The sequence below is a fragment of the Nakaseomyces glabratus genome, chromosome K (assembly GCF_010111755.1).
Source record: "Nakaseomyces glabratus chromosome K, complete sequence".
In the NCBI taxonomy this organism is placed as follows: domain Eukaryota; kingdom Fungi; phylum Ascomycota; class Saccharomycetes; order Saccharomycetales; family Saccharomycetaceae; genus Nakaseomyces; species Nakaseomyces glabratus.
The window spans coordinates 1,283,391-1,304,785 of NC_088961.1; the positions used below are offsets into that span (position 1 = coordinate 1,283,391).

The 21,395-nt window shown below is 34.5% G+C and overlaps 4 protein-coding genes across 4 annotated transcripts; 2 read left to right on the forward strand and 2 right to left on the reverse strand.

Annotated features, from left to right (window-relative positions):
* Nucleotides 1-44: 44 nt before the first annotated feature.
* On the reverse strand, nucleotides 45-1,133 carry GVI51_K12793 (uncharacterized protein; the record flags this gene model as incomplete). The annotated part of the gene is made up of 1 exon (XM_448780.1): nucleotides 45-1,133. One exon carries the CDS (start codon nucleotides 1,131-1,133, stop codon nucleotides 45-47), a length of 1,089 nt encoding a protein of 362 aa, XP_448780.1.
* A 1,168-nt stretch (nucleotides 1,134-2,301) lies between these two features.
* BMT7 lies at nucleotides 2,302-4,470 on the reverse strand (the record flags this gene model as incomplete). The annotated part of the gene is made up of 1 exon (XM_448781.1): nucleotides 2,302-4,470. The coding sequence occupies one exon, from the start codon at nucleotides 4,468-4,470 to the stop codon at nucleotides 2,302-2,304; it is 2,169 nt and encodes a 722-aa protein (XP_448781.1).
* Nucleotides 4,471-10,018: 5,548 nt separating this feature from the next.
* AED2 lies at nucleotides 10,019-12,832 on the forward strand (the record flags this gene model as incomplete). The annotated part of the gene is made up of 1 exon (XM_448782.1): nucleotides 10,019-12,832. The coding sequence occupies one exon, from the start codon at nucleotides 10,019-10,021 to the stop codon at nucleotides 12,830-12,832; it is 2,814 nt and encodes a 937-aa protein (XP_448782.1).
* A 3,278-nt stretch (nucleotides 12,833-16,110) lies between these two features.
* Nucleotides 16,111-19,470, forward strand: AED1 (the record flags this gene model as incomplete). The annotated part of the gene is made up of 1 exon (XM_448783.2): nucleotides 16,111-19,470. One exon carries the CDS (start codon nucleotides 16,111-16,113, stop codon nucleotides 19,468-19,470), a length of 3,360 nt encoding a protein of 1,119 aa, XP_448783.2.
* Between the last annotated feature and the right edge of the window lie 1,925 nt (nucleotides 19,471-21,395).

Consider the following 21,395-nt stretch of genomic DNA (forward strand, 5'->3'; position numbering starts at 1 on the left):
ATATTATTCACGTAAAATAATAAATATATATCTAGGATTCCAATTTACTTTAGTTTAGTGATGAGCTTACCCTTGTTCCTCCCTTCAAATAGACTGTTCCAAATTAAAGGAATATCATCAAACTTTTCACCAGTTGCATCAACCATTGTTTCTGCTTTGCTGACATCCAATTGATTGCTTTCAATCATCTCTAACAACTTACTATAACCTGCAGGGAAATTTTCCTTGTTATCATAAAGCAGTAAACCCTTAATTGTCAACCTCTTGGTCACTACACTTACATAGTTCTTGAATGGCAGTTTGCTTGGGTCATTGTAACCACTGATAGAACCACATGCTATAATATATGCATGGACTTTTAATAATGCAGTGCTAAAATCTAAAATCTCACCACCAACGTTATCAATAAAATAATCAACTGTGTTTTGGCCACCTGCTGCTTTTAGTAAATTATCCTTAAAGCTGGGATCCTTATAATCTACACCAACAACACGGCTCCCAAATGATTCAACAAATTTCACCTTCTCAGCGCCACCAGCGATAGCAATAACTTTTGCAGCTTTAAATCTATGCAAAGCAATTTGTATACATACCGAACCAACTGCTCCTGCAGCACCCGAAATTAAAAATGTCTTACCGTAATCGGATTCTCTCTCTTGTAGTTCAGCATAGCGATAAAATATAAAATATGCAGTTAATGCTGTACCACCTAATACAGATAAATACCACGATGGATCACTAACTTTCGTCAGATCTAGTTTAGTTAATTCTACGCCATCAGAGTCTTTCAAAATACAATGACTCGTCCACCCAGTTCTAGCAGAAACGAAATCACCAACTGAGAACTTCGAGTTCTTAGAAGCCAAAACCTTTGCGATTCCTCTGGCCGGAATAACCTCACCTTTGGAAACACCCTTTGCATAGTTTTTATCAATTGAGGCAATCCAAAATTTCTGTGCTGGATCATTTGATAGATAATGAGTTTCTACTAGAACCTCGCCATCGGATAAGTCATTTTCATCAATGTTCTTCTCTACAGTGGTGAAAGTTGCGTCATCACTATGTTTATCAAACTGGAAGGGGTAACCCGGTGTGGGTTCATTCTTAATGACAATTTGCTTAGCAGAAACCATAGTTGTAACAATTTCACCGGCTTCTTTGATGAATAATTCAAAATAGTTATCTTTTAGAGAAAGATCTTAAAGTCCCTAAAGTGCAGCAAACTTGATAGAAATATAAAAACCAGACGATTGCTAACTGAGATATAGGAGAAGAGCCTGCCTTTTATACAAGTTGAACTACAAATCAAAGCTTCCTTCTCGTCTTCAAACGGTATCTTCTTTTAGCTCACATTAGCCAGTACCACATTGGTATATCAAGGACGTTTCATATAGTCCCCCTTACTAAGATGTACATTAACAACCGTTCATTGTCATTAGACATCTCGGGTCCTATATTGAAATTTTTAGGGGACAGTGCTATTTTTCTAACAGTTCGCATACTCTTCAGCAGAGATTCCCTTACGTAAGGAACCTTAATCTACACTATGAAAAATATATCTTCTGTTAGCTTAGTAGCAAATAATAACCACTATAAGCAGATGAAATTATAGAATTATAAGGAATAATAATTGCACTTATACCTACGGAACACCATTACAAATTATCCTAAGAAACCTACGGATGATCTAGGTGTAAATATAAATGTACTATTTTACATTCCGTGGAATTATTGAGCTATATTGTGATGACATAAATTTAGAAGCAAACAGTTTCCGATATATAAGGTAATCACATGGGAAGATCATCATTGTACCACCCAATTGTCAATGAATTCTACCAGATTGCAGACCTAGTATCATTATTATGATAACTACACGACTATCTGTCCTAACTGATAAGATACAATCTTATTTGTGACAAAGGATCATTCTATTAGCAACCATTACTACTTTTAAAAATCCCTCTTCACTTATTTGTGGTGGCGAACATATATAACATCTACCCCAGCATATTAATTGTAATAGTAAAATGTCTTTGTCATATAGGATTCTACCTCAATATTCACAATTTTTTTTTCGTATTTTATTCATATTGACATGTACCAAGTGAACTAGTGACGCGACGCAACTCTGTTGTTCTCTGAGAGATATGCTATTAATCATTGTTATGTAGATGTATAAAATACTAGATGCTAATGTTCGGTTATTTAAATTCTCACCATCTGTGAAACATACCATACCATACATATAAAACCTCCATAGATAGATGGCGCTGTTCATGATAAATCAATTGCGGATATTTAACTTTGAGCTACTTTTAAACTATCACGGTATGAACACATAAAATGTTCATCCAGCTGATTTTGATTTTTATAGCTTATCAAATCCTCTTCGACTTTTTCACTTCGAAACGATTTCAAGAGGAAGTTCAAATACCCTTTCAAGGTCACAACAGAGGTATTCTTTGTATTATGACCAAATGCAATTTGCATATAATCTTCGAAATCTAAAGTATCCGCTGTTTGATTCCTAACACTCCATGATATTATAGAGTAAGGAGTCCAAATATCATGGGTAAGTGTAGAATTATTATGAAATTCAATAGGTTCCATCAGAGAAAAGCTCAATGGGTTTGAATATGAAAATATATTAAACGTACCCTCCTGTTCCTCTAAAACAGATATCACTGGTCTTCTTACTTCCTTATTATGTTCAGAAAGTGGTATGTGTATCTCGTTCATTCCAACCCAAATATGTCTATTTTTCACACGTGGAACAACCGATGGAATCTCTATAAAATTTGTACCTGCATCAAGGAGATTAATTTCAGAATTGTCATCATTTTTATCTGTATCCCTAGAATTATACAGAACAAAACATTCACCTTTATCAAATGAACACTTTGCAGTTACCAAAGGCAGCTTATTAGAGATCAGGTGTACATGCCCTACAGTTTGTTTAGTACCCATATCTATGGCTTTAGTAAAAGGTATCCAATAACCATTTCTTGATCTCAAAGATGGCATTTCAACCTTCAATGTCCCGGAAGAAGTATACTTTCTGTGTGGCAAGGCATAATATATATTTGATGTCAAGGTTTCCTCAAATTGATACGTTAACAGTGGTTCAATAACACCGTCATCTGTTTCACGTAATGTTGCACTTAGTCTCTTAAAACCTGTTGGTGCTGTATTAGTTTCAGTAGGAACGTCAAGTATCATTGGATATAGGGCGTAAAAATTGGTCTTGATAGCCTTCTTTTCTTCATCTGCCAATTTTTTGTTTTTGCTGACCAGCAGCTTACAAGCAGATTTCTTATCCTCTTTTTTTTTGTCACATGCTTTTTTATGGTTGTTTTCACACTCTTTTTTCTTTTCCTTATCTTTTATATCACATTTCATATTATTCAGACAATCCTTTTCTACATTATTGGCCTCATCATCACAGTTCTTGTTAGCGTCATACTCCGATTCGATTCTTTTGAAGGCCTCAGATAATGAATCTGGAATTTTTTCATCAATGAAGCCAATATCTTTCTCTATCTCCTTCCATTGATCGTCAAAGGCTTGACTACTAATTACTGTTAGCGATGGTTTATTCACATCTTCAGCTTCAGATATAACGACACCAGTGAATGAAATATAACATACATGTTGTTCAAGCCATAAAATAGATGTGGTCGTCGTAAAGAACTGACGCTCAACTGCCATTGTATCATTATATCCCTTTTTTTGCGCGATCTGTTTAATAAATTTTGAACGTGGTGAGTTTTCATCCAATAGCAGTTGCCTAACCTTCTTTAAATTGGGACTAATATTTCTTCGCCTATTCATATAAGAGATCTTTTCTTCAAATTTGTAAAGGTCACAGTTCTTTTCATCATTAGTATCAACAAATTTATCTGTATCAATATTGCCATAATAACTACTCAGAGTCTTATCATAAAATATTGTTCTGTTCTGTTTTATATCATTTGGGATTGCCAATCTGAAAAATTCCTGATTATCAATCCTATGTTTGACATTAACACCTCTCATCATAGCTTTGGCTCCTACAACATCACGGTATTTTCTATCATCTTCATCGAGCTCCGAATCAAGCATAGACTCTATTTCATCTCCTTCCACAGTTCCTTCCGTGTCTTCCGTTGGACTGTACAATTCTTGGTAGAGGTTATTCTCATTCTCTTTAATTACAATTTCTTTTTGTCCTTCAGTTTGTATTGAAATTTCCCCCAGCGTGACCAACATAAGTATGGCAATAGCAATAGCAATTAAACGTTTTTTGCCTGGATCATACAATCTACCTAGAGGCTTAAATAAGTTGTAGAGCCACGAGTCATAATCGATATGTTTATAATCTGGGGTAGAGGACCTGGTACTTGAATAGTCACTAGTTATCGACACAGCATCAAATGATTGGCAATCTCTCTTATGCACGACATTATCTGTCTTGTCATTATTTGTCATATTGGATTATTACAATGAGCAATGTATGAATGAAGACAGAATTTCAAATTCTTAAACAAATTTTCAAAACGAGATATGGACAAGAAAAATCAAAGTAACAGGCGAACACGAAAGTAATTTGGTTGTAATCTATTGTAAATGAAATTCACCACAACCTCCCCACAATAAACAGCTATCGGTTCAAATGCTATCAAATTAATGTACTCTATCCTTAAATGCTATTTAATCAATAGTTGCAATCTTTACCTATTTCTCCGAACTTAATAATCCTTATGACTCATATACTAGAACAGATATAATTCACTTATGTAGTTTATAATACCCACAAATGTTAAAGCCAGATCACTTGGAGAATAGCTTGATAAATTTCACTTTGATATATGCTAAGGAATTGCAAAAAATATTATAGGTTGTGTTTTGTATCAAACTTGAATGACGGTTGTCAGTTTATAGTTATATTGGAATGGCGTTTGTTGATCCCATCAACAACTTTGAAAAACTTTGTTCATATATATATGGAAGAGAATGCAACTGTTGGTTTCCTTTTTAGATTTTAGTTGATACTCTAAAAATAAACAAGGAACTCCTGAAAGAATGCGCAAAGTTAATTTTTCTTTTATTATAACTCTATCTCTTCCCAAAATATCTCTTTGTATGACGCAGACCAATAACTATATTTTTCCAATTCCCTATTCCAAGTCGAAGACCTATTTTAAAGTGCTTTTCTACCATTAGTAACTGATTCTTTATTAGAAACAACAACAAACTTAGTAGAAATACAGCTGCAAAGTTCCGGATCGCCTGACCTCCTCTACATATTAGTACTATCTTCTTGCTATAGCTCTTTGTCCGTATATTTCTCGGACAACTGTTCCGATTCTATATGTTGGTATTTTGCCCACCGCCGTCTTACCTAGACGAAAGCCCTGAGGAAAAGTAATGCTCTGATGCAGAAATGCAGGTTTAGTGGGTAAAAGAGCAACAGTTTTAGTAGTGAGGGTGCTTTCCCTGTTTTTTCTTTCATTCCCGTCCACAGTAGTTTCTGGGAATATAACCCCGTTCACAAAAATGCAGCATGAATCTCGTTTCTGATAGCTACTGTAGTATCTAAGGAGCACCCACTGCACGTAGCTGCTTTGCTTTTTTCACTATTTTCAAGCATAATGGATCAAACAGCCCTTGTACTACAGGCATCCTCTGCATATATTCATTGTCAAAAAAATGCAGCATTTGAAAAATACACAGAAATTACTGCATGCGGGTGCAGGTGAAAAGAACCCTTCTTTCAAATAGAATCACCTATAGGGCACCTGTTTTAAGGTTTTGCTTTCTTTTTCTAGGGCACAACTGCGGGGTTACATATATATTCCGTGGAGTACTGCTACGGCATTCAAGTGGAGAATCTGTATCTTTGGACTAAGCTCTCAAAGAAAAGTGCCGTATTTCTATCTTCTTTCCTTGGCAATACCGTCCTATGTGCTTCATGGTCTTGCAATTCACATTTCTTCTCTCTCGGTCCGTTCTCTCAGAAACACGGAAGAAAAATAACCAAAAAAATGCAAAATACCACTTCCTTTTATTTAGGTAATGCGGTTTTTTACTAAAACTGAGAAGCAAAGTCTCTCATTCTCATGCATTAACCCTCCCAGATCAATTCACACCGGAGGGGGACCACAAGAACGATCAGTGGGTCAAAGCAAGCGAACGCAAAACCAACAAAATGAGCGGGGGGAGTAGAGGAGGAGGTTGGGAGAGATGAAAAAAAGAGGGTCCACATAACATGTTATGGGGCTACATGCACGGCTTCGACTTTTGATGTGTTGTCTGCTTGTGTCTGAGCTGCCCCTTCTGCTTACTAGTCCTTACTACATTGCTTCTCCCGAGTTGTACTGTACTCTGTTACACTTCTAGCGATTTGGGATTGTAGAAGTACACATATTGTTCTTCGTATTGGCCCCTCTCAGTGTGTAGTTAAGGTATCCTCTCACCACTATGGTTGAATAGTAGTGAACTTTTTTTAATGGAACCTTCTTTTCTCGCTGTTTACCGATATTCTCTCACGCAAGTATCCTTGTTACCCGGTTTAACAATGAAATCATTGAGAAGCTATTTTTCTTCCTGGATCAAACATTACATCTACACATGGAGCCTCAAATTTCAAAGGATAGAGAAATTATTACCCGCAAGGTGGAATTTTTCCTCTCCACTCATAAATCTAAAAAAAATCAAACACTTATATCTAACTGCAATAGGAAGACCCTTACATTCTAGGTCATTACACAAGTAAGTAGGCATTTCTCTAAAGAAGATAATCTGTTGAGGACTGTCCCATATATGCAATAACGGATCCTTCAAAGATGGTCATAGGCTGGAAGAAGTGGCAGGTAACCTTCCTGACCTTTCAGCTAGTGAAATAAATTGCCAATCGTACTATAACAAATGAAAAAATAAAGATGAGAGAACATCATTTAAAATGTGAGTTACTTCTATTTACTTTTTAATTCCTACATATAATACTGGATCAGAGACTAACTGTCCTGTACAGTATTTCGATACCGTCAATTTGAGGTACAACACATAGTAAATGTGCATTTCTTGAAGACTCATTTTATTGAAAGAGGTTTTCTTATTCTCATTGTGAAAGCATGTTCATCATTTATGATGGCGTGGCTGTACTAATGTACCATTACCGTTCTTATGTTGCATACTTGATGAAATAGAAAACACCAATTAAATAACATATCCTCTGGTTTAGGGTGCCACTGCTTGCCAGATAAGAAAAGCCAAAGCGACCTCCAGATACAAAGGAACTACATGTAAAAATCGGTTATGATTTTATTTCTCTCAACTTCTCAATATTATTGAGATCCAGCTTCGTTTATGACATTTATTTTACGCTAACTTAAACATAAATCCATTAATAAGTCACGACTACTAGAATACAACGTGGATAAGCCTTCCCTCTCACATTAATTTTATCTATCTCATTGAGTAGCTATGGTTTATTTCTGTGTATTAACATAAGTCCACTTAACTTCAAATGTTTTAAGGCCATTAACCTGAAAAAAGGTTGATGTCTTGGAATGAAATTAATATGAAGTATATTATTGATTGCTAGCTGTCATATACACTTCAAAAGAGTGTTCTTCTTACAATAGAAAATAACAAAAGATAAATGCATAATACATAAAAGTTAGTTATCTTACACCTATCATTGTTTCTATCAAGCTTTTGATTTTGACTTAAAAAATATGACTTGCAATTTCAAATTCAACTACTACTAGCTGATTTTTAGTGTACATTTTGTTTTTTTCAAAAAGTAATTTAATTGTATACAAGTGTGAACGATTAAATCTTTCATGAGAGCCTTTACTAGCAAAAAAAATTGTGGAATGTTCTATAAAAAAGATTTGTTTGAAATGATATATTTAATGTTGGCTAGAAGACCAGTTTGAGCAAACAATAATTGCTACATTACACAGGACTTTTCTTTTTAATACATCGAATGTAATGATAACTGAATATAAACATAAATAACAGTTTAGCTGCTTTTTGGCTTCTGAAACCTTGAAAATTTATAACTTAATTTCAACATTATTTTAAAGGTGTGCCATAAAACCTCATTATTTCATTGCTTTTGTAGTCCCACCATAAGCTTTCTTTTTGCTGCTTAAGAAATGTACACGCAATATATATCCAAAATGCAAACAACACAGCCGTAAATATAATATCATGGTATAAAGGTACAGTAGTTTCACACTGCTTAAGATAATTTATATACAATGGCTTTTCAATTGTAATAATCACGTCATTTGCAAGAGCTTTAGGATTTCTTCATTATGATCCTTCCTCTGTATGCCAATGTTCATCTATCCAATATAATATAATTATTACTTAAGTAATAGTAGTGCATTGGTTTCATGAATGTTTCATATTCATCTACACTGTTGTAGAAGGTAGAGTGTTTGACAATTAAACCCTAGAATTTACTCAATGGTAATATAATTAGCTAATATTATTTGTGACTGATCATAAAGGGTGACAAATCTAACATTATGAAACGATAACTGCCCTCACCGAATTAAGCCATAAAAGACCATTTTAATATCGCAACATTACGAATAGACTCTTCAGCTGATCTATTGTAAGATTAGTACAGCCTCAACTGTTTTTTTATATTGTTCACATGTTTGACCTACCTATGGATTATTATATAGATTAAATGTGTTGTACTTTCTCTACTGGTTTGCAAAAAAAAAAAAGGATGTAATTGTGTTTTGACTGTAGTACTTTCACAAAGTAATCACATCGAGTCAAGCAAATTATGAATATAATTACAGTAGTAATATACCTGAACTCAATTTCTGGACATAAACCGATATATCAATTTCACAATGATTTTAGATTGAATAATTTTTGCAGTTTTAGATAATATCCATAGGTAAAAGCTCATTCTATGAAGCATAATTACCAAATTTCAAACGTTGACATGCAAACATAAGCATTGGTTACCATGACGGACTACTCAGCAACATGGCCAATTAAAGGTTCCAATAAGAGAAATACGGCACAATATACAGTATATATGAGGAATGCCAAACCATTTTACAATATGTTAAGGGGTGATTGGTAAACATTACAAGGGCATACATTAATTTATGTTTGATTTTTAATCTTGTCCCTTATCTTTAAAATATAGTGTTTTTTAAATGTGTACGTATTCCATAGTCTGGTATTCGATTTGTAGTTTGTTGCGCACTGTAGATCATAAATCTTCAAGAGACTTCAAATATTTTTGCCCTACGCTTTTCTAATTAAAAAATAAATTTTCAATTCAAAGGTTCAAACACTGAATTGAATGAATATGTAAGTGAATTTTGAATTTGGGGTCCACACACACACAAATTGAATTATGAGAAGCAAATGTATTGGAAACTATGAAATAATTTGCTTACATACCAACCTAAATTGTGTTATTCGCTTATAATTTGTCCATGTGATTCACCTAAACTTTTGGGAGTAAATTAACTTCAAGACAGCATATTAGCAAAATGAAATTATTGATGTATTACATTGGATTATAACAATTCAATTTTATGAACTACATTTAGTTCTCAGTAACAAGAATATAAAGGGTAACTCGGAAATTAGCATATTATAATTTGTACGTTATAATCAATGGGATTTTAAACACAGATACTGTCAATTGTTCAATTCATAACTAGCTATTTTCTTTTTATAAGTTACACGAGGTGTTTAATGATGATACTATAGATAAACCAACGCAAATAAACTTGATTTAGTATAGCAGAAAATTTGATTAAACCCATATTAAACAGAATTGAGTCAAATATAAGCAACAAACATTCAGGAATATAATATTTTAGGATATACCGTATTACTGTAATATTTTTCATTTGATATAATAAACCATTAGAGAAAACAAATCTTTTGGATTGGTCTTAAAACCACAAAGTTATGGTTTGACCAAGACCATATATTAGAAGAATACAAATAATTAGCGAATTCGATAATCAAAATAACAGACATGAAACTTACCGGATTATTAAAGGGGCTTCCCATAGTATTGAACTGGTATCTTTCATATGCAAGGACTTATGAAAGTCAAGTATTGTTAATAGATGCCGCTGTCATTGGAAGTGATACTTTCGAGGATCCTGACGCAATGAGGCTTATTCGTTCTAACGTTACATTAAAAAATTTTAAAAGTATTATACTACCTTTTGGAATTATTTTATCTCAACAATCGATCTTAACAGTTATCCCACCATTTGAGCCATCTCTATCATTCGACTTTACAATTGAAGAAAGAGTCAATATAGACAGTGGTTCAAAGTTTTATTTTGATGGCAGTCATATAGAGTATGCAACTAATTTTGAAGCAGCTAGTAATTTCAGATTTATAATCAACACTGGTGCTGATGGTCTAGTGATATCAACCGGGGGGAACATGCATATCTTACTACCAAAAATGTTAGATAACTACTTTCCAAATAATTTTGTTCCAACAATACAAATTGGTGGAACTTATAAATTCCCATATAATTCTCCCTTCGTTATCGAAGGCGTATTAAATGTACAATCAGCACCTAAAGATTCAGAATATTTTGATACCAGAATATGGGGAGTAGACTTAGGACCAGACTTTATTGATGAAAATGGAATTTCTAAAGTGGAGAATAAACTTACTGGTATTATCGAATGTGTTGGGGTGATCAAAGTATACTCTAATATTTTCAGGAATTCAGAAAATCCAATTTTGAAGTCACTTGGCTATATTAGTTTTGTGAAAACTTCGCATTTTACACTTGATGTAAGTGAAGGCCCTATAATATTGACTAATGTACCCTGGTTTTGTATCATTTTAAGTAGTGGACAAAAGAATATGAACTTAATAGGCATGAGATATATTCATATTTCTGGGTCACAATTTCCAGCTACACTTGGCATAGGCCTAATGACTGATGGAATAGTTGATATGAGCTACGATAACCAAACTATTAGTTTACACGATAGTATAAATCCAAGTGGAACTAACGTTGTGTTGAAACATCCTCTGAATATGGGTTTTCTTGGATACGTTAGTGTAAATGGTATACTCCCTCGCTTTCCAGCAAGTCCATTTTCAGCACTTTATATGTGTGTGATTTTTGAGTCTGTGGCGTTCACTACAACTGAGACGATAGTCCATGAAACTACAACTGAAATTGTAGAAATATTTGTTTCGGTTACGAGAGGGCCTCCATTTAATCAAGAACAACCATTGAGCACTATAACTAAAACAATTTACAATCAACCACAACAAAAAACATCTATCCTGGAAGGGGCCAATAACATAACTGAATATCATATTATTGATTATAAACCAGTTTTGCAAGATAATAGAGACTACCCATTTAGTACCGCAACTTATACCAGCACTTTGAGGCCCCCACCATTGTTGATTGATGTTGTGTATAAGGAACAGTACGTAGAATCCCAATGGATTTCATTTTTCATTACAATTGGTAATAATAATCAACTAATCACCAGTAGCAGCATAATTAATGCTACTAGAAAATACTATGACCGTAATCCACCTAACAAATCTTTAACTTATGATTCGTCCTTTAGACTAGATTCATTCAGTCAATCAACTTATTCTCAGCCCTTTGACTTTTCTAGCCCATCGACTTTGACAAACCAATTAATACCATCTACACCTAAAGGGCAATCAAGTGTGCCCGTTTCTTTTGGAAGAGCAAGCTTTAAAAATAGATCTACATTACCAGTTACTTCAGGTTACAGTAGTATTGTTGAACCAGAGTCGAAGTATCCCACAATTGACCCAGAGATTTATAGTTACAGTTACCTCTCATCGTTTATCCACACTGATAAGCAACTAGTTACTGCTAGTAGCGTTGACATATCTTTCGGTAATAAAGAAAGTTATTCTCTGTCATTGTCCACCAATAAAGGTTGTTTAACTAATTATACGAAAAGCCTCAATGGTATGACAGAAGACAATACACCCTGTAATAGTCCAATTAGTAATGATGATTTCCCATTCCAAAATTCATCTGCTATGGAAATTAAAAGGACACCGGACAGTCTTTATCTTTCTATGATGTGTGATTCTCGTAATACTGAACTCATTCCTGCCAACACCTGCCCACAGGAAGACTGTCTGAACTGCTCTTTATCTTTACATTCTGGTTTTTCTGTCAGAAGTGTCTACATCACCACACTATCGACTTCAAAAAACAATATGCAGCATTCAATTTTATGTGACAGTCCCACGGCCGAACTAACCGCAATAACATCGAGTTCATGCATACACACACCAAAATCTACACGAATGTTAGAACCAAAATATACTGTAGTTACAACCATGGATAATTCTGAGACAATAAACTTAACGGGTGATATGAATAACAACAGGGGTGGGACACTAACATATAAGGTATCAGAACCGACCAGACCTTCATATGAGCATAACTTGGAGCTATTAATGAGTAGCTATTATTCAAAAGTTTCCCATGACATTAAAAGTCTCTTAATCGATAATGGAGGTGAGAATACTTTAACGATTTATTCAAACCTGATTTTTTCAACCACACAAGTAAACTCCAATTTTAGACAATCTGATGTTAGACCTGATGTGAGTTACAGCATTGCTTTTACAACACCAGCTACTAAAATGGCGTGTGCAACAAAAGTTCAACAGGTTTTTGAGAACAAAATTTGCGTGAATTCGTCACTTGTTTTCATTCATGAATCGAGCTCAAATTCTAAAACTTCAATAAGTTTGATAGTATTTATATTCGGTTTAGATCTTGTTATGTTTCTTTGTATCATGTAAGTTTTAGATTTATTAAAATTTTGTATTTGCTAACAATCAGCCATCGTTCTTTGTTTACTTTACAACCCGAAACGAAAAACAATTGTTTTCATAATAGGCCGGGTAAAGGTTTGAACGAGCATGTGAATGTTCAGTTGTGCATAATCATCACATAATGCTCAACGATTTTCATGAAATGCTGGACTAGATTTTATGTAAAAAGAAACTCGAGGAAGGTATGAAAAGGAATTTGACCTAAACATGAAATTATGATCGCAATAATCTAGTTCTCAAAAGGAAAGCAAAAAATGCGTTCGGAAAGATATATACTATTATTTTCTTATCGTAACCAGACAAATTTTATGTAATACAATTCTTTTAGGAGGATACAAGGTTTAAAAATTTTATATTTTCTAATTTCGAAACCACATTATTGGGCAAAATGAGATGGATTTAATTTACTTCAAGATAAATAATCCAAATGCTGCCGGCTTAGACCACAAGGGAAAACCGTTCTTTCTTGACTTTCTTACACGTTGGATATTTGCGAAAACTTTTAAATATTATAGTTATGGTTAATTTAGTGATATCCTATTTCGTATGCATGTTCTCTAACTTACTTAGACAATTTGTAGCTTTCACAAGGCAAAAGTGAAATGATATTGATCCGAGTAATCAATGAAACTAATGTTTCAATAGGGGAAACATTAGCTAGCAACATAAATTGAATGTAGTCTGGTCTCTTGACATTCACTATTTTGAATATATCGGAATTCATAACATATGATGAAACAACCAAAACTCTCACGATTAATTATGACAATAATAAAATTCTATCTGCTAGGTTTAGTATTTTTAGTCAAATAAGTACAAAATTGTAAGCTTACATATAAATTAAAATCTTCGTTATATAAGTTTCTAAATATACTGGTTATATAAATATGGTCAACTAAAGCAGAAATATTTGATAACAGTCATAAATACATTATTTATTATCTTTTAATATAAGATCAGAAAATCTACTAAGAGTATTGTTGACCAACTTCAAATTTCATCGTTTATGACTTCTGGTATACTGCTGAATGATATTTGTCTTCGTTGAATAAACAGTTTTTTCAAATATATTACAATGACGACCTTTTAACATATCTGATTAAGAAAAATTCCATTAACTATAAATTTCTAACTGCTACCTTGACAAATAATTCATGAAAGTAAATTTCAAAATCATAATATTTACGCACCCAAATAAGCCTCTTATTAATAAACAAAGTGACATAGATCTTCCGCGTGCTATGAATAGAACCATGCAACATTTTCAAATTATCATAACTAAACTGACTTTATCAAATCTAAATGAGCTGGCTTTCGTTAGTTTTATTCAAAACCAAATACACAACATTACTGAATAAATATAATATCTTAAATGTCTACAGTAACGAGTGATTCGTATTATCACTTGGAATCGATAGCCACTAATTCTATGCTATCTACACAACAATATGTACTGCTGCAATTCACGAAAGAAAACATAAAGAAAAACTCGAATACAAATTCACCGCTGATGATTTCAAAAGCATCAAGTTTTATCTATTGGATATTGAAAAGTGACAAAAAGTTCAACAAATAAGATGAAACTGTAGCTCATTCAGTTATAATAAATATAACCTCAAATCAAACCAATTTGCAATATAATATCAAGTTACTAGGGCAAGCCACATGTAGCTATCATTTTATTTAATTGAAGAACAGAGGATACTTATATTATAGTTACAATGTTCGGAGAACAAGAAAAATGTTTGGAAATACACTGTTTATAGATTCAACCCGGAGTAGAAAGTAGCACACTGATGATTATGATTATTTATCATAACAATAGCTAACAACTTTCTTTTCAATACAGGTAGGTACTATTTCAGTAATATGGACCACAAACACCTACTTCTTTAGTTCACGGGATTTTGGACTCCGAAAAAAAACAAAACAAAACAAAACCCCAATTACTCTAACTAGATAAAATGCAAATCATTTTAGTCACCAACTGGACAATTACACCTTAAAGTTACAAGAATCGAACACCAAATTGTATGTTTGTTTACTTTGCACCTTGTGTCTGGCTTAGCGATCTCAAGGTTGTCTGTAAGAGGCATGTCTCATACATCTAGAACTTCCAAATACACTGCGGCGCTATAGAGATACCCCTTTACATAATTTTTCCCCGCATTGTTATCCCGACATAATTGATGTGCTGTCCTTTTCTCTATGCAAAAAATCTTGTTCTCTCGCAATAAATGTCGACATTCACGATTTTCATGAAAGAGAAACTACCGTACAAAAGCCTTACAAAATACCCCTATTAGGAAATTCCCGTAATCCCAGAGGGTTGCAGTATATCCCACCAATATTTAGCCAGCACGTTGTCCAAGGAACAGTGACCTACGCCGGTCAATAATCGGATTCAAGGCGCACAGGTAAATCCTTTTTGAGTAAAACAAGGTTGGCTGGTCCAAATGGCTGTGGATTGTGCATTAAATCCTTTTTTTTTTGAGTCAGACACCTTGATGACCATCATTTACAGTCAAGAGTTGTTAAGGTCTTTTTCGACGCGAAAACATCCAATAAAAATTGACTTTCATCCCTTATTGAGGTGAAAATTGGAGATATTTGGTATCATTGTTCAAACCACAACCAAAACTGTTGCTATAAACCGTTGTAAGGGGCACGGTAAAATCTTGAATGACTCCTATGATACTATTTGGTAATCTCTTTTGCTTCTGATGCTCGTTTTTTTTTTGCTCATCTCTATTCTTTGCAGAAAAAAACTCTATCGGAAATGCAAAAATTTCCCTAATTTTTAGCACTTGAAAACTTTTGCTCGGCTATAATCATAAAAATGTTCTATACATTCCCCTTGTCGTGTTTATTCATAGTTTCTAAATCGAAAGATCAAATAAATGAAGACAAAATTTTCGCATGTTTTTCCTGAAATGGAAAAAAATGGCGGCTGTTGTATTATGTAAACCAAGAACCGTGTTTGTATAACAGTTTAGTAAGTCATCTAAGAACAGTCGCATATTTCCTTTCATTCTCTTTTAAGGTTTTGATTTCATAATAAATTGATATATAAACTGAGATTTTATCTTATATTTTATCAATTTGGGAATTTTCGAATTATTAGATATAAGCTCTTTTTATTTTTTTTCTACCAGACATCATTAACTGAGCATTATTTGCATAAAATACGCATATATAATCTACTTAGTTAAGGAAGAAGCTGCTGCTTTAATTTAACTTTGATAATGAGGCTTTATCGGTGTTTTTCAACATTTGCTTGGGTACTTTCGTGGAGTGTTACAACTGCAAAAACGTATCAAAATGAAGAGCTCGTGCTTGATAGTACCGTAACTGGTGATACGTCTTTCACAGAAGCTGAGCAATTGGTATTAGATAATGCTAAAATAACCTTGAAAAATTATTCAGCAATACATTTGACTTCTGGTGTCATATTGAGAGGAAACTCTTTACTAAATATAGAAACAACTTCAGGGAACAACGTTAAATATAGCTTAACAATCAATGGTGAGGTGAAGCTAGATCAAGGGTCTCAGTTTATTTTTGATGGCAGTTCATTGAAGTACTCTGATTCTAAGCAAGCATATGAGCTGTTCAATTTTGATATAAATTCTGATGAAAATGGACTATTTATTTCCAAGGATAGTAGCATGAAGATTACTGTTCCAAAACTTGATAGCATTGTTGATGGTAGCATTGATATTGGCTCAATCCATATCGGTGGTACTTATAAGGCTCCTTATAATTCACCCATTGTTATCTTAGGAAAATTAGAAATGTTGTCTCCAGAACAAACTGTAGATAACAAATACCCATTAAAATATTGGAGACTAGATCTAGGTACAGACAGAATTGATGAAGCCGGTATTTACAAAAGAAAAAATGATTTATCGGGAATTATTAGTTGTGAAGGTGTCATTGGCATTTATGCTGACATTTTCAGTGAAACTACAGACCCAAAAATTTACACATTAGGATATATTGGTTATTCGATTGTTTCTCCACTTACAATTGACTTAGCAAAAGGACCTATGATAGGGCCATCTGGGTTTTTATTTCTAAATGTTTTTCCAAAAGGTCAGGATGGTATAAAGTTCGTCAATGCTGATTTATATTCTCCAAATATCAATGATGTTGATACCACCAATATGCTATTTTCTACCTTTTATGACTCTTCTTACCAACACGTTGACATAATTTCGGAACAAAATGCCATTACAATTAGAAGTGGTTTAGATGCGATAGCTACCTATTACAGCGATCGGCATTATAGTATTATTAACCACTGTAGCGAAAGTTCCAATTCAATCAGGGGCCGTTACCCATCGATCTTATTAAGTGGTCGTACATGTTCAGTCTTCTTGACAAAACAGCAGAAAAATTCCGAGTCTAATGGATTGGGATCTGATTCGAATTCAAGTATCCCAGAACAAAAAGATGAAACTGGTTCCATACCTAGTGGTCCTGACATGGATGGCGGACCCGGTCCTCATCCTGGTGGCTCAGACACTGCAGGTGGTCCCGGTCCTAACCCCAATGGTTCAGACACTGCAGGTGGTCCCGGTCCTAACCCCAATGGTTCAGACACTGCAGGTGGTCCCGGTCCTAACCCCAATGGTTCAGACACTGAAGGTGGTTCCGGATCTGGTGGTTCTGGTTCTGAAGGTGGCTCTGGTGAGGGTGGTTCTGGCTCTGGTGAAGGCGGTTCTGGTGGTTCCAACCCAGTTGATGATGGTAAGGATAAGACTACAGTTGTCACTGACAAGGATGGCCATGTGCACACCGACATCATTTCCCACATCACTACTACCGACAAAGATGGTAAGCCAACTGTCATATTGACTCAATACCAGTCTCCAACAGCTGTACAAAATGGTATTAGTAAGACCATTACCGTTGATGGAGAAGAGATAATTGAAGCTGTGCATATTACTACTTATACCGACAGCGATGGCCATACCATTACAAGTACTTACACTGAAATGTTCAAGACTTTAATTGATGCTGAACCTCAATATGTGGGCGAAACTACTCAAACCATCACAACCACTGATACTGAAGGTCACACAACTACTATTACAACCACTTATAACATAGATAACAATGTAAATACCGTACCAATCGTACATTCTTCATCCAACATGTCCTCATCATCTAGCATTATTTCCAGTTCAATCTCTTCCGCTGTTTCTACACCATCCGGCCAAGATTATATAATTACTACCACAGGTTCAGATGGCAAAATTGAAACTGATATTGTATCACACATCACTACAACTGTTAATGGTAAGCCAACTACTATTACAACTACTGTTCCATGTGATGTTAGTGCAGACAAAGACAGAACAACTACTGTCACCCACAGTAACGGTGTTATTGAAACCAATGTAGTATCACACATCACTACAACCGTTAATGGTAAGCCAACTACTATTACAACTACTGTTCCATGTGATGTTAGTGCAGACAAAGACAGAACAACTACTGTCACCCACAGTAACGGTGTTATTGAAACCAATGTAGTATCACACATCACTACAACCGTTAATGGTAAGCCAACTACTATTACAACTACTGTTCCATGTGATGTTAGTGCAGACAAAGACAGAACAACTACTGTCACCCACAGTAACGGTGTTATTGAAACCAATGTAGTATCACACATCACTACAACCGTTAATGGTAAGCCAACTACTATTACAACTACTGTTCCATGTGATGTTAGTGCAGACAAAGACAGAACAACTACTGTCACCCACAGTAACGGTGTTATTGAAACCAATGTAGTATCACACATCACTACAACCGTTAATGGTAAGCCAACTACTATTACAACTACTGTTCCATGTGATGTTAGTGCAGACAAAGACAGAACAACTACTGTCACCCACAGTAACGGTGTTATTGAAACCAATGTAGTATCACACATCACTACAACCGTTAATGGTAAGCCAACTACTATTACAACTACTGTTCCATGTGATGTTAGTGCAGACAAAGACAGAACAACTACTGTCACCCACAGTAACGGTGTTATTGAAACCAATGTAGTATCACACATCACTACAACCGTTAATGGTAAGCCAACTACTATCACAACAACTACCACCAAGTTGAACAACGCTCATACAACAACTTTAACTAACAAGGATGGCAGTGTTGACACCAAGATAGTGGTTGGCGTTACTACAACTAATCAATTCGGCCAACCAGTAATTACCTCAATAACTTATACTCCAAAGGCTGACTCCCACTCTAACAATAACGTCGGAACTGTTGCTGGAACAAAGGGTGCTGCGGGAAACAATCCTTCAGGAACTAACAAGCCACAAACCAATCCAACAGCTAATGCTGGCTCCAACGGTTCTTCCCCAGCGGCCAATGCTGGATCAGCTGTTGTACCAAAGGCTCCTGCAAGTAACTCGGCTGCTGTTCAGCAACAATCCAGTGCAAGCGGCACAACTCCTGGTGCTTCCGCTGCCCCAACAATACAACAAATAAACAAGAATGCTGCATCAACCCTGAAGCAAACAAAGTTCTGTGTCACTATAGTTTTGACAATTTTAATGAATTATTTCTTGAACTAGGTATTCTTCTATTCCCAAATAGATATACAAAACATGGATTACTTTAACAGTTCTTCCATTTTAGCAAATATAAGTAAAAAATAATATGTTTGTGTTGCTAATATTTTTCCTATTGTTGCTGGTATTTCAATGTCAACATTCATTAAGTTATATATTAACGTGCTATCTTTCTTTTTTGTTGTCAGTTCAAGAAGAATAATCAAAAATTAAACAAACCAAAATACCAATGCCTTTACTCATGATTCCATATTTAGATAAATATTGGATTTGAACTGAAATACTGCACCAATTTTAATATTGTTATTATTATCAATGATTAGAATAGAAGTTCATCTCATCACTTATATAGAAGTCACCTCACCTCACTGTTGATCGTTTATTCTAAATCGCAAACAATACACATTATTCAACATAAGTTAAATGAATATATAATTCTATTAAAGCATTAATTATGTAATAATATGCCTTCTGTAGAAGGAGTGATCCTTATCAATATTGTTATTAAGGAAAAACTATTAGCAATAGTATTCCTTTTTCTTTAGAACGTTCAAAAAGACAGATGATAGTCGTCTGTAATATTTATTAATAAAAGGCGTATGGTTGTTCACATAGTAGAAACTGCAGATTAATTCTCAATGATAAGCAGAATTTTATTGTGTATATTGGTTAACTATTTGATTTTGAGGTGTTTCTTAAAGTACTTACAATATGGTAATTTAGAGATTATTGGAAAAGGATTGCAGATTGTTATGCTGATTTATGCCTTCTCTTTCCTTGTTATCTTTGATTTGCTCATTCAATTAAATAGCGATATATGTGCCACGAATTGAAAACCTTAGATGAATCGCGAATTTTTAGGTCATTACATGCAAGAAAGTAGGACTGTTTGTATAACCCAAGAATAGTGTACAAATTCCATATTTGGATTAAACCAATATCTTCCTAAGAATGCTATTGCCCGATTTTCTCAGAATACCTGCAATAAAGTTTTAAATATGAGGAATTTTAATAGGATACTCAAAACTGTCACATCTGTCCAGTCACAAGATCCTCTAATGGAATATATGGGCCAACTCTATAAATCTTTCCAATCTTCGTTGAATTATTAGATAAGGGTGTGGGTTTTGTTAGATAGCAACAAAATCATGTCACTTACTTTCATCTTTTGCTAATTATCTAATAGTTGTTGATATACGGAAACCACAACTGTTTTTGTAAATGTTTTAGGTAAAGCTGAGTGTTTCCACATCTTTTAAGTTTGCGGATAGAGGTTCAAAAAGTGAAACATGTTGGTAAGTATGTTCAACCTTGAACATTGATGCTTTTAATTTATACCATGTATAATTCACTATCTCTTCATTTACCTACCCTCCTACAAAGACCTTTTCTGAGATGGTGGAATCACAGTAGCATGCCACTGTCACGTACTTTGTTCCGGGTAGTAGGCCAAGCTGAGTCCTGTAAATGCAGATACCAAGTTGCGAAAATCGCGAGACCTTGCATTCTACGAGACAGTCGACAAAGCAATTTGATTTACCCAGCCCCGTTGAGAGTTGCGAAAAACGCGAGATGTTGTGTTCAACGAGGCGTTGTTGAAGTACAATAACCACTCTGTTCTAGAACAACAGTTCATCCTGAAGTGTTGCAGTTCATCTGGTTGAATCTGAACTCTGACCAAGATTCATTGATGTATTGATAGTGGGAGTTAGAAATACATGGTTTGCATTGTGAGATAGGATAATATTATATATATACTAAGATAGTAGTGTATTACTGTAATCTTGTAAGAGTGCAAACCTCTGAAGTACTGAAGACTTCTTCTACTGTAATACATCATTGGTTAAATACTATGCAGGAGGATGAAATGAACAATCCAGTCTATTTTATGAAGTTTTCTTGACTTTACCATATATGCCTTGATCACT